Raw genomic sequence first — 13,437 nt, 5'->3', positions numbered from 1 at the left:
AGGAGGTCTTGTTGCTTTTTGTAGAGTTTTGGTCATACACACACCGTCTACATCCCCCTGCACTATTGAGTGTAACCCCATACAGAAATATGTCACCTTTATTATTATCACATATCCTATGGATATATGAAGATATGCATTTATAACATACTAGAAATAGCTTCTTTTTTTTAAAGGTGCATGCCCATATATTCAAATATCTATAATTAATAACAGTAATCATAGTATCATATATCCACATATTCTCACCATGTGTGTTTGTGAGATTTAATTATTTTAAGTTATTAAACAACACATTGTTAATTACTGTAATATTATCTCTGGGAGGGAGCTCAGACCCACTATAACACACTGACAGGCTGCAGGGTGCATATAGTTATGTGGCATATGTCTGCAGTCTGTAGTGTTGTTGTTTATGATGATTATGTTTTTTGTTTTGTTTTTGACTGACACTTCCTCCATCTGGTTGGTCTGGACAGTGATTAGAAATGGATTATTCGTCATTCTTGACATGTTAGCCAGCATTTCAACTGCTGAAGTTGAGCACGAGCATTGTTGGCACATGAACAGTGACAGTTTCTCCATTTCATCAGAAAGTATTTGTAGTGTAGTAATGTAGTGAGGCTTAGAGTGCAGTGTGCTGCATGTAAACAACACATAATAATGTATTTATTGACCCTCCACCAACGCATGACTTAAGTAACAACATTATGGCAACAAAATAAATTATTTAATTACTGTTTATCTTATCCAACAGACCTTCTTTTCATATTAACCCAATTGCTGTTGTTTCTCATGTAAATAAGAACAACCAGACAGAGATGTCATTTGACCAGAGACTGAACTTTATTTCATCTGTCCTCCACTCTCCTCTTCCAGATGTGTGTGTGGTGTACCACAAATGAAACAGAAGTGTAACTGTATTTGGTGCTGAGTAACTCCATTAATGTGCACTGTGGGATGATGATGGTGAAAAGTTTGAAGAGTGTCAGAAGTAGAACCCAGAGAGTAGAGAAGCTCCTCCTTAGCCGGACAGGTCAACCTGACAGGTCAACCTGACGCTCCTTGTTCCTGCGAACTCCAGCAGCATGGACTTCCTGAAAGAAAAGAAAAGAAAAGAAAGAAAAACCATGAAATTTCAGTAAAGTGAAACCTAACAACTACAGGGACAGAGGGTGGGACTTAAATGGAACATGAAACTTAATGATACCACTTTGGTTCTTTATCTGTGAAGAGCAGAATTAATCATCGATGCCCAAACCTGTTTCTGAGACCAGAACCTGTTTGAACTCACTGATCTAGCTCAGCCATTTCAACCTGAACTTGTGTGAACTGTTGTTGTCTAAAACTTTACAGCCCCAACAACATGCATAAACTCATCACACCAGCATTCAATGCAGTTTACAACCACCATAAATGTCACCAAGTCTATGTAAAATTCTATGGTTATGATGGTCCAGTTAACTTCTCTTTTCCTCCAGTTCATTCTACTGAACCATCCACTGATCAAGGGTCAGCTCAATGCATATCTCACAGACTAGTTATATAGCTTTGATTGCATCACATTACTGTTGTGTTACTTTTCCATATTTGGTCCGGTGTGTTACTGATGACTGCTGCGGTAACTGACATCTGTAATAGGAAAACAAACTGCTGCCCTAGTTCTGAGAGAGACAGTGGTTTTCTGAAAGTGAAACATTATTTCAATCAAACATTCATTTCAAACTGAATTGTATTTAATTCATTCAAAGTCCATGTATGCCCCAGTAAGAGTGACGCTACGACACATTCATTTACTCTGTGCTGGTTGTTGGTTTGAGCTATGATTGAACACGATTATACATATCGGCATCGCTAATGAAAGTGGAAAATTACAGATAATTCACACACAAAGTTTTCATTTTGAGTGTGAAGTGGGGGGAAGGAAACTTGGTATGTCGTTTGAAACTGTAGGGAGTTGTGTGTGTTTCCTGAGAGAGGAAGTGACTTTATTATAAAAGAAAAACAATAGTAAGATAGTGTACACGCTCCACAATCTAGGTTTACTTCTACATAAATGACATATTTATTCATTCTTTTTCTTTTTTTCTACATTGTGCCACTGTTGTTTGTACTGTGGTACATGTGTGACATACTGTAAGACTGCAAACCAGACACAGTGGTGCTGCAAACACACAGCCACATAGTTTACTCATAAAAATGAAGCCTTGGTGTTCACGTGCATTGTTTTTCTTGCTTATGTGTTGTAAATATGCATTGTTTTTCTTGCTTATGTGTTGTAAATATTTAGCTTGTTTAGTGTGCATCTCCTCAGGTCTGGAGTTGCAGTTTTGAAGTAGTCAGGTTATGTCCATTTTACGACATATTTAGATGGAGGCCTGGTCCTATTAGCCTGAAATAACGGCTCCTCTGTGACACCAAGATGCTCTACATGAAAAATAAAATGCTATTATTGTTCATAAACAAACTGAGTTCTTGATGTTTCCTCAGTACATTCACACATGAAAAAAATCACCTGATGTGTGATCACGCAGCTCTCAACAGAACTGAACAGGCCCTGTAAAGAATTTGTCCTATCCAAACTTTTGTCTTGTAAATGCAACACTGTAACCACCTGTTCATTCCCAACAAGAAACTAGGTTCAGTAGCAAAGACAGTTGAGCAAAACAAGAGTTGGTGTTTCTTTCCACCTCTGGAGACAGTTGCTTGTGAATACACATCTGCTCATGCTAATGTTGGCTATGCAGCAATAACAGCAACTTACTTAAAAAAAAAATTAAAAAAAAGTACCTTTAAGAGTCTGTCTGCTTTGCACTGGTCTAAAACGGTGTAAGTAAGAAAGGCAACATGCCTAACAGACACTTGCTACAGTCCTGAAAGCTGCTGATCATAGAGGTTGATGCACATATCAAAGGTGTTAAATCAAGTAACACTGAAATCTGACAGGAAGTTTAAGACTTTGCCAGCTCACTGTGAGACAAGAAGACAGACACCACTCTCTTGAGGCAGGAAGCTAGCAGCAGCCTAACCTACTCTAGTGCATAGAGTGGAAACAGAGGGAGGGAGACAGCCTGTGTCTGTGCACAGTTGACAACACCTACTATGAAGCTCAGACCAAAACATTTTAGATTTTGCCTTGAAGTTATTTGGGCACAGAGTGGTTCTGTTTCCTTTGAACAGAAGATGCCAGATTATTTCATTTCCACTTTTTTTTCTGGTCTGTGTTTGGGTAAAACTCAGATCACTGGATGAACTTTGTAGGTGTTCATTTGGTTTGTTTTAGGATAAGGGCTTAATTACTTTCTCACGCAGCCTCTGCTTGAGGGCACTGAGGTGAGCCTCCCGGTTCTCCTTGTTGACTTCCATCTTTTGGATGAGTTTCTCCTCCGTCTTCTTACTGAAGTTGTTGTTTTCCTCGTGCACCTTGTGGAGCACCTCCTGCACGCGCTCCCTCTTCTCAGCCAGTTGCTTCAGCACCAAGGCCTCCTGGGACTACAGTGGGGATGTCACCAGGTAATGGCGGGGCAGAGAACAGAAAGAAAAACACAGCAGTCAGTTTTTCTTTGAGGTGAAGTGTGTTTGCATGTATATAATCTGCAGGGATGACTTCTACATTTCACAAGTTCTGATGAGTCATGTGGTTGAAAAACCTTGCCCTTTGTCTTTGGAGATCCTGCACACTCCCTCAGATAGTTGTCTGTCAATCATTTCCATTGAATCACACAGTCATTATAACTCATTTAGATTGAAAAAGCAAACATATACAGTACATAGTTGTGCTGCTTGTTTCCAGCCAACCTTTGTATTATGTTTTTGCTTCTCTGTTGTGTTGCTGTCACCCTGCACACCCTGCCCATAATATCAAGGTCAGGTTTAGCTGGTGCACTAAGTCTTCACTGTGTGTGTCACAGGCCAGTTTGAGTCAACATTGTTGTCTGTGAAGCTGAACTCTGAGATCAATGCTGCTACAAGACGTGTGGAGACTGAAACTACCTCTTAACAAATGTCATAATCCAGGATTGAAGTTTCATCTCCCTGTGATGAAACCACTGTCAATGGACAGGTTGCTCATACTGTAGTTATAGTAACAAATAATATGACATGAACACACCCCAAACCAGCTTCAGTCAGTCAGGATACTCCCCTTGTTTCCATCACAGGTTCATGCAAAGAAGAAGAAGCTCTTGATTTTGTAATATTATTCTGATCAAACATGGTATGTGCTGTGTTACCACACAAGGGCGTCTGATGTGATGATGACAGAACTATAAACCCTTTCATATCCCAACAACTGACCACACATCTATATGAACATGACTCAGACCTTTTGAAGGAGCCATTGAAGATCAGCTGTGGTCCTGCTCTGTGTCTGCTCACCTTCCTCCTCTCCTCAGCCGCCTCCAGTCTCTTCTGCAGCTCCTCCAGGGACACCTCCTTCTTCGGGGTGATGCGTAACGGCTGAGGCTGGGCTTTGTCCCCGGACAGACCAGGGTCCTTCAGGATCACCTCGAAAGACTGTCCTGATGCTCGCTTGTTCAGGCCTTTCACCTCCAGGTCTGACACAGAGTAACAGGGTCACAAGTTCTTTCTTTCTTTCTTTCTTTCTTTCTTTCTTTCTTTCTTTCTTTCTTTCTTTCTTTCTTTCTTTCTTTCTTTCTTTCTTTCTTTCTTTCTTTCTTTCTTTCTTTCTTTCTTTCTTTCTTTCTTTCTTATTAAACCATCAGTGGTGTGGTGTGGTGTGGTGCTGAGAGCTCACCACACTGCAGCTATAACAAACACAGGCAGACAAAACACATCTCTGCTTGCTTTGTCACTCATGTGTGAGTGTGTTGATCTCTCAGGGCCACTTATAGATAATGTGAAAAAACAGAGTTGGACAGACAAAGACAGACAGACAGACAGACAGACAGACAGACAGACAGACAGACAGACAGACAGACAGACAGACAGACAGACAGACCTTCATACTGATAGAGGCTGTTTGGATGTGGCTGTGAGTAGAGGCAGGAGCAGAGCAGAGACAGCACGGACATCTCCTTCACCTTGTCTGTGTAGGCTGTTACACAGAGACAGAACATAACATGTTAGTCCACCTGGACACGGTCAAAGGATCTAATCTGACTCACTCCTATACCCCCCCCCCACCCCCCCTTCCTCCAAATACCTCCTAGCAGTTTAAACCTGTGTGTGGACACTATTGGACATGTTATTACTTAATTACTTAAAAAATTAACAAAGCTGGATTTGGGCACTTCTCCCAAAGTGTATCCTTCTCTTCACTTCCTGAACTATGAGATGGTAACTTTGGCACTCGCACCACAGTCAGCACTTTGAGGTGCATTTTATATGTATGAAAGGTGCTATATAAATACATAAAGTTTGAGTTTGGAGGACAGTAGTGTCTCTAAATGGACACTATCAGTGATAACAGAAACCAAACAGTGAGCCACTGTCGACACTGTGATGTCTGTGAGCTCTGCTGTGTTTATTTTGGGCAAACAACTGTGTTGACATATTGATGGTCAAAATACAAGACTTGGCTTGTCTTCACAGAGCGATAACGGACATTAATGTCAACAATATCAATGTTAGCTTAAACAGAACCAACATGGGCTTTTCTACTTACTATGATCATTCTTGTATATTTACCAGCCAAGCTATTTTGTCAAATGATAAATGTTAATGTCCATGGAATTACAGTAATATGATTTGGAAAAAAATATTGCTGTCTTTTTTATTATTGATTGACTTTATACCATGGATGAATAGTTATCAGAAATACTGGCATGAGTGTTGATGACCTATTAAATGGTCTGACACACCCACCAACCTGCTTCATCTGAAAATCATGAGTTCTTGTGTGTGAGTCTTTGTGTATGTGCGAGTAAGTGACAAAACATATTAGACGGAGGATAGTTATTTAAGCTTGAACAAAGGATTTGTTGATATCAGCTAAATTCTGTGGGAAAAGCCCCCTGTGTCTGTATTCAGTCCCAACCCCTCCTGGGAAAAACCTACTCCTCATATGTAGCCATATCTCACGCCAGAGAGAGACGTGGCCAGGTGCTGGTCTCAGAAGACAGAGTCGTTTGTGTTACTGACCATCCAAGGTCTTGTGTTATCTCTGGGTGCTGTGGCGCTATCAGCAGGAAAACGCAGCTATGTCTGGAGGAGGCGAGTGTCTGAGTTTCTACAAGAATTCTCTGTAAGGTCAGTGCATGAAAAAAAAAACTCCCTTACAGCCAAGACAACCCTTATGTGTCTTGTTTTTAATTCCACACCTGAACAACTTCACATCCGAGCTGACCACCTGATGTTATTGACAGGTCTGAGCAGGGATTTGATATTTCAATCTGAGCAGATACTCCTCACAGATCTGATAGTGGAGTGTGTGGAAATCATGTGACCCACCTTCTCTTTCATTTCCCTGGAAGTCCTATTGCAAAATGAACGCAGTATAATGTAATGACACCACATGCTGCAATACTGGCCTCTATCAGAACATTAGGTCAGAGTTACAAAGGTTTAACAGGATCATAAAGGCATGCACGGGTTTAATTGATACAAAGCAGAAATGTCATGGTTTGTCCTCATTGAAATGAACTGATTTAGAGGCTAATGGGCAAACTAAGGCCCGCAGGCCATATACGGCCGGTTGGGCTTGGTACTAAATTGTCCAAATTATAGCAAAGACTGCAAACTTTGATGCACTGGGGGGGGAAACTGTGACAACAAAACTGCTCAAATTGAATGTTTGAAGTTTTCTTTTACTTTTAGGTAATGGACCTGATGATGCCATAAGCCCTCATGGGGTGTATTTGATAGAATAAGTGTGAACCACACAGCTAAAGAGGCTTTAGGAGCAAACTAATATTTCTTTCAAAATCTAAGTAGACAAAGCTGCTTAAGTCCTTTAGTTTCCTGATCTGAAGACAGTAACAGATTTCTCTCTGTGGCGTCAGATTTTGTGATGAGGACAGGTTTTCAGTCACTTCCTTGTTCCTGTGTTGAGTCATTGCGGCAGTGTAGCAGCAGCCCATTGAACAAATGTCCCATGTCACTTCACTCCTACTGACTGTCTAACCTAAATCAGATTCAATCTCTAAAACTGTCTTCTGTCCTGTGGTTCCCTGATGGAGGAACAAACCAAACAAATTCTATCAGAGCAGATTAGTCTCCCTCTTTCCTCATAAATCTGAAATATTTTTGAGTAAATGTATAAACCTATACATCTGAGTAACTGGAGTAAATGAGAGTCATGATTGTGTAAAAATAATGTTATTCTAATTGGTAATAAATGACCAAGTAATTGTAAGTATGAGTTTTCACCATGTTTATAATTTAAAGGGTAGTTCTTGCCTTTATTTCTAAAGATATAGTAAGAGAGAGAGAGAGGAGATAAGGGCTGGACTCACTCTGCTGCTGTACTTGGTGTACCACATCAAATATTCAACATTTCATCCCGTTACACATAAATCCTCAGAGACATGGCAACGGTCTGAGGCTCATGAATCAGGAGCTACAAATCCCTGAATCATGAAAACACTCTCCACTGTTTCATTTTCATTTACACTTATTTTCGGACACTGAAACTGCATACCACAGACATCAATGTACGATCCAATGAGAGGCAGGAAACAGGAAACCCAGCCCAGACTTTCTGCACAACTCTAATGTCACAACAACAACAAACTGGATTAACTGGGTCCAGTCATGAATTAGTGCATATTATCATTATTTATCTAATAGCTGTGTGCTGCCTGCTACCTGCCTTATGACTTTCCTTACAAGATTCACAACATTTCTTGATGTGATTCTCTGCAGTGCATGCAATATACTCGCAATCCAGCCAATGGAATGAATGAATTATAGAAGTCATCCACAAATCACATCTCATCTCACAGCTGGAGAGGTTCACTGACTAAACAAAGTGGCCAGTGGAAAACTGCTGCTGACTGAAAATTGGGTTTTAGTTTGTCCGTTCAGTCCAATCCAGAGTTCAGTCCAGATCACATGGCACAAACCAACAAATTACTACAGGGCACAGAAAGCTCACAGTTACTCATCACAGCTCTTTTCAAAGTGTGAAGGCACACAGGTTGCCATCACTAGTCGTATATCTGACTCAGAATCATACAGTGTGTGTGTGTGTGCGTGCGTGCGTGCGTGCGTGTGTGTGTAAGCTGTTGTTGCGTGACTAAAACAAAAAAAAGCTGCTGTTGCTATTTTTATGAACATGTACTTAAAATCCCCTTTCTGCCCCACTGCCTGCTGGGATATGTGTGTGGTGCTTGCTGCTGCTGCTGCTGCTGCTGTCTGTAAGAGTGTGTGTGTGTGTGTGTGTGTGTGTGTGTGTGTGTGTGTGTGTGTGTGTGTGTGTGTGTGTGTGTGCACGTGCACGCACGCCTCCCAAGTGAGACAGCTAAATGGATGTGCCTGCAGCTGCCCCGGAGTCACGCACACATCTGAGCTGACTCTGCAGCAGCGACCTGACTTTCTAAGGACACTGAAGACAGTCAACAAGGCTGCTGAGTTCTGCTGCTGCTCCACATGCAGTCCTGACTAGTGAAGCCTAAAATACCAAAAACTGCACATCCTCTGATGACCACTATAGAGTCGGATGTCCAACTTTTGTTTGCGGTTTTGGCTCCTTACATAAATGATTGCATCAAAAACTATTAAGCTCATAATTATGTCATCAGGTCTAACCGGTTTAGTCCCCAGAAGGAAGCTGCATCCAGCAAAACCACCTGCTGCGTTTATTTGTCATTCACATTCACCTGAGAGACTGAAGGACACGTGACCATGAGACACTTCACTGCTCAGGCACAGATAGTCACTCAGAAGAGATTCCACTGTTGTGATTATCATACATGCTGAGTGTCAGTCATCACTGAGTTTACACTGTGTGTGTGATTTATACTGTTATTCACCAGGACTTTGGGAGCTGATCCACAATCTGCTGGAGTCTGGACCAGCCCCCCTGTCTCTCTAAACTTAGAGCTTGCAGGTTACTCCAAATGTTGGATGTCTTTTTTATTACCAACCCAGTTTTTTTAACTCATATTATTGTATCTGTGTTGTAAATGATATGTTATTCTATTTAATCTTTTACTTTTGAATTAAGTTTCTTGATTTTCTAGTTGGAAATGTGAATGTAGCTGTTTAAATCTATTTTATTGTATCTGAGTCTCAGCTTTCCAACCTATTTGTACTTCTGTATGGTCTCATTTTGAACTGCACCAACCTGAAGATAATAAAGGACAAATAAAGTTTGACTGATAGATTTATTGGTGATGCATGCTAAGCTTCTCTACATCAAAGGGAAATACAAGGGGAAAAAAACTAATTAAAGAAGAAACACTTTAACGCCTCATCTGGTTTGACGTCATTTTGATTTACTCATAACCACAAACTCATGGACATGTCTCAGTGTTATGAGGCCAGTGTGTCTGTGCTGACAGGATACAGGAGTGCTGGAAGCAGAAAGTAAAAATAAAGACAGGGAAGGTGAAGCACCAGCAGAGTTTCCCTTGTGTCTCTCTTCACAACCTCCTGGTCATCTGCAACACAAACACAATAATGACCAGCGGCCAAGAGAGGCGGGGTTGCCCCGGTGTTCATGTGCAAATATAGATTTATATCAGAGTTTTGCAAGTTAAATGACGGTGCAGGTTGTGTGAAACAGGAAATGTGCAGTGGAAACACACAACGCCTGACAGAGCATCAGCTATGAGTGTGTGAAGATAAACTCTCAGTGTTAGTGTGATTTATGAAATTATCCATTTATTTTTAAAAATAAAAATGTTCAAGGTATATAACACACCTACTACTTTTTAAAATAGATCTGAATATTTCTGCAGATGCATGTGATTCAATTCAAATCCTGAAATAATTGTATTCAAGCGCTTCCACAATTGTTTAAAACTCTAATGTTATTGAGTGTAAAATGGTTTTATTACATAAAAACTGGTCTGTAACTCATCTTCTCTGACCTCCTATGGAGGAGGAGTCTATAAACCCTGAGGGTGTCTGATAGTAGTCAGTACCAGTCGACCCTTCATCTGTCTGTCAAATTGAGATTATTATCTGGGGCTGCACCTGTACTGTACAAAGACACTGTATGTCGTATGTAGGCCTACCTAACCTAACGTAGTTGATTACACAGTGGGAAATAATTCACTGTCCTAAAGAAGGAAGAAAAGACAGTATTTCCTGAGGCAAAAACCCACCACTTTTAACACTGTTCACAATCACCTAATCATCCATTACAGTATATTGACCTTCCTCCCCTCACCTGATCCGTGTTTCCTCAGTGAAAGTGTTAGGGTTAGAACAGGGTGGTGTTTGTACAGAGCACTGTCTTAGAAGGAAGTTATTGAAGGTACAACCTGTACATATGTTCATATGTTGAGAAAACACGTTGCCTTGTTTAAGTGTACCTTGCCCCCAAATGACCCTGCAATTCACTTGTCTACATCAGCACCATGGCTGAAAAACAAACCTGTCCCACAAGGGGTGAGGTGTGTGGTGTAATAAGCCTTAAATAGAAACCAGTTATAACTCCTGTGGGTGTTGCCAAGGTGACATCACCGAAGCTGTATACATGAATAGGCTAGAAATACAACACCTGTTGTAGGACACAACAACAAAGGTACACACCTCTCCCAGTGCAGCCACTTCGCTTTAAGGTCACTAGACGTCCTCATGGTCTCTGACAATGGATTGTCCTTTTAGATCTTAGTGCTGCATTTGCTGCATGACAAAGGTTAGTAATGGAGTTCCACAAGGTTATGTGCTGGGACTGATACTTTTCACCTTATACAGACCTCCTTTATGCAACATTATCAAGAAGTAGTGCATCTTTCCGCTGTTATGCAGATGTATTGGTATTGATCCAGGCTTCAGGTTTATTTGATATCAACACATGCCCCCTGCTGTTCAAAAGGTGACAGTTAGTTGGGTAGTTAATTATTATCCAACATAATGATTGTGTCATTAGGTAACACAATCAAATCCTGAGCTGAGTGAGAGATCAGCAGATTGGATGGATGTTTGTCATGTTAATGTGTTGTTTCCTGTTTTATTTTGAAATGTTTACCATGGCATCACCTGTTTCTAGACAGCTCTGCCCCTGCTGTTGCCATCCAGTGCATACTGTTTACATGCTCTGAGTTGTTTCTTTACCAGGCTGTCTCGGTCAGTCCAGGTCCCTGCGCTACGAGGCAAGATTTAAGATTATTGAGGTAACAGCAGAACTGAATTTACAGGTGATAACAAGCCTCGAAGTACAGTTATCAAGGTAAACAGTGTTTTGCTCAGCTACACCAGATAATGAAAAGTTATAGGCAGCTGGATCTGTTGGACCTGTTATACAGGCTTCAGGTTTGTGATTACCTTTGTTCCCCTTCTGCCTGCCTTAGTGTGATTGCTACCCAATTCCTGTCTGCTGTAGTTTACCATTATTGGACTGACATCCTGGGTATGATGAGTTGCTGGCTCTTTGGTTCCCTATGAGTACCAGTGGAAGATATTTTTGTTGAAAGAAGCTTGTCTTCCAGCTTTAGGATAAATTTAGAAAGTTTTTTTTACAGAGGTAGGCACTAGGCAGGTTACGCTGTGAGGCCTGACTGGCGTGACAGAGTGGGATTTGTGCACTCACCACAACCTCATTTATTATTGAGATGTTCTGCATGGTGGGTGCATTAGTGTCTCACTGTGTCCCAAACTTTTTTCTCCCTGTCATCTCTGTCACAGGCATGCAGCATCATGGGAGGAAACTTTCTCCTTCATAGCAAAAACCTTCCCAGACAAACCACCAAACAAATCATGTCTGCAGATCTGCCTGTTTCACTGCCTTTTACACACATTTTTTTTTTTATAAAAGTCATGCAATAGTAATTTGCCGTCTACTCCATTAACATCAAGCTGGAGAACAGCCAGATACTCTCAAATGGGTGACGCTGCATAAAAATAGGGTCCTGAAACTGCAGCCTCGAGGTTGATTGCTGCTGGTATGCACAAAGTTAAAAGTGTCAAAAAGACATGCATCATATAGCCCAAACTCTCCAGCCACAACTGTCCAAAAATACAGACTCAAAGAGCTTTCTAAGAAGCTAACATGAGCTAATGTGAGCATGCATTAACTAACATGAGCTCATGTGTGCAAATGTAAACTAACATGATCTCATGAGCCGAGACTTCCCAGATATGACGTGAGCTCACGGTTAAACTGCTGCATGATACCAAGACTGCTGCAGAGTGAACCTTGCATGGGACAGTAGGCCTAACATGACAGTGAACACTGGGCTTTAAAGGTCCAATGTGTAATATTTGGCAAGGTTTATTGGTCAAATCTGAATATACTACCCATGAATGTATTTGTATAAGTGTATAAGCGCTATAAAATAAAATTTGTTTGGTTTTCGTCCTCATAATTATTCTTTTATATATAAATAAACCAACAAAGAAGATATCACTGCATTTCAATCAAGTTAACAATGTACAAGAAGAACAAAAATATTGGGACATTGCATTAACACATTCACATCATCTCAAACTGGTTTCATTAACATCAGTTCAATAAACTTCAGTTGCCTCCCCAGTCTTTCTATAGGCTTCAAATTGTCTGCTTATCTGTCACTGTGCCACAATCCTCTGCGATAAAGAGGATTCAGAAAGAATATTATTAAATATTTGTTGTGAATTCCCTTAACAATTACTACAGTGACAAGAAAACAATGCTGCATTCATGTTGATTTTAACAGGGTTTTGAATATAAACAGGTATCTGGGATAATTGCAATAGATGTTAAATATTGCGAAATCTGAGAACTGGTCGAACAAAAAATCTGAACTTGTATGATTAATAAATGTTTTAGTGGTATAAAATATTCACCCACATGTGAGCTGAATTTGAAGTCACAGAGAAAAACGTGACATTACGAACCAATCAGAAATCAGTGGATGAAGCACTGTGTGATGCTGCTTCCTCCAATGGTTAAATCAGCTGTGGCACAGAGTCAAATTAGCTTCTCTAGCACCATGACTGAGGAGGGAATAAACACAAAAAAAATAAAGTTACTGTAAAGACATGATCCTGTATTTGGGTGTATTCTATCCCCCATTAAACTCTGGTGACCATGATAGTAACAGACAGAGTCTAACTGCTCGATTCCTCGGCATAATTACATGTCCTGATTATAAAAGGACACAATCCCTCCCCTGGCTGCTACACACACGTCCGTCCACACACTTTAGACCAGATGACGAGCTGGTGGGGAACGTGCCATCTTACCTGAGACTGTGGTGGTCATTGTTGCTGACAGTGGAAGAGGAGGAGAGAGAGAGGAGTCAGAGGATGCTGCTGGATGGATGGAGAGGAGGAGAGAATGTGACGGAGAAAGAGAGAGAGAGTAGGAGATGGAGGGAGGGAGGA

General features: G+C 40.9%; 1 protein-coding gene across 1 annotated transcript; it reads right to left on the bottom strand.

Moving 5' to 3' along the window:
* Positions 1-827: 827 nt before the first annotated feature.
* On the bottom strand, positions 828-13,437 carry stmn3 (stathmin-like 3). The gene is made up of 5 exons (XM_085776623.1): positions 13,297-13,437; positions 4,961-5,056; positions 4,378-4,556; positions 3,301-3,492; positions 828-1,097 (listed from the first exon to the last, which is right to left on the bottom strand). The coding sequence occupies exons 1-5, from the start codon at positions 13,313-13,315 to the stop codon at positions 1,038-1,040; spliced, it is 546 nt and encodes a 181-aa protein (XP_085632749.1). The 5' UTR covers positions 13,316-13,437; the 3' UTR covers positions 828-1,037.

The sequence above is a fragment of the Trachurus japonicus genome, chromosome 5 (assembly GCF_045865225.1).
Source record: "Trachurus japonicus isolate A0001 chromosome 5, Traja_1.0".
NCBI lineage: Eukaryota > Metazoa > Chordata > Actinopteri > Carangiformes > Carangidae > Trachurus > Trachurus japonicus.
The sequence above is the reverse complement of the archived record's forward strand: the minus strand, read 5'-3'. Positions and strand labels throughout refer to the sequence as shown.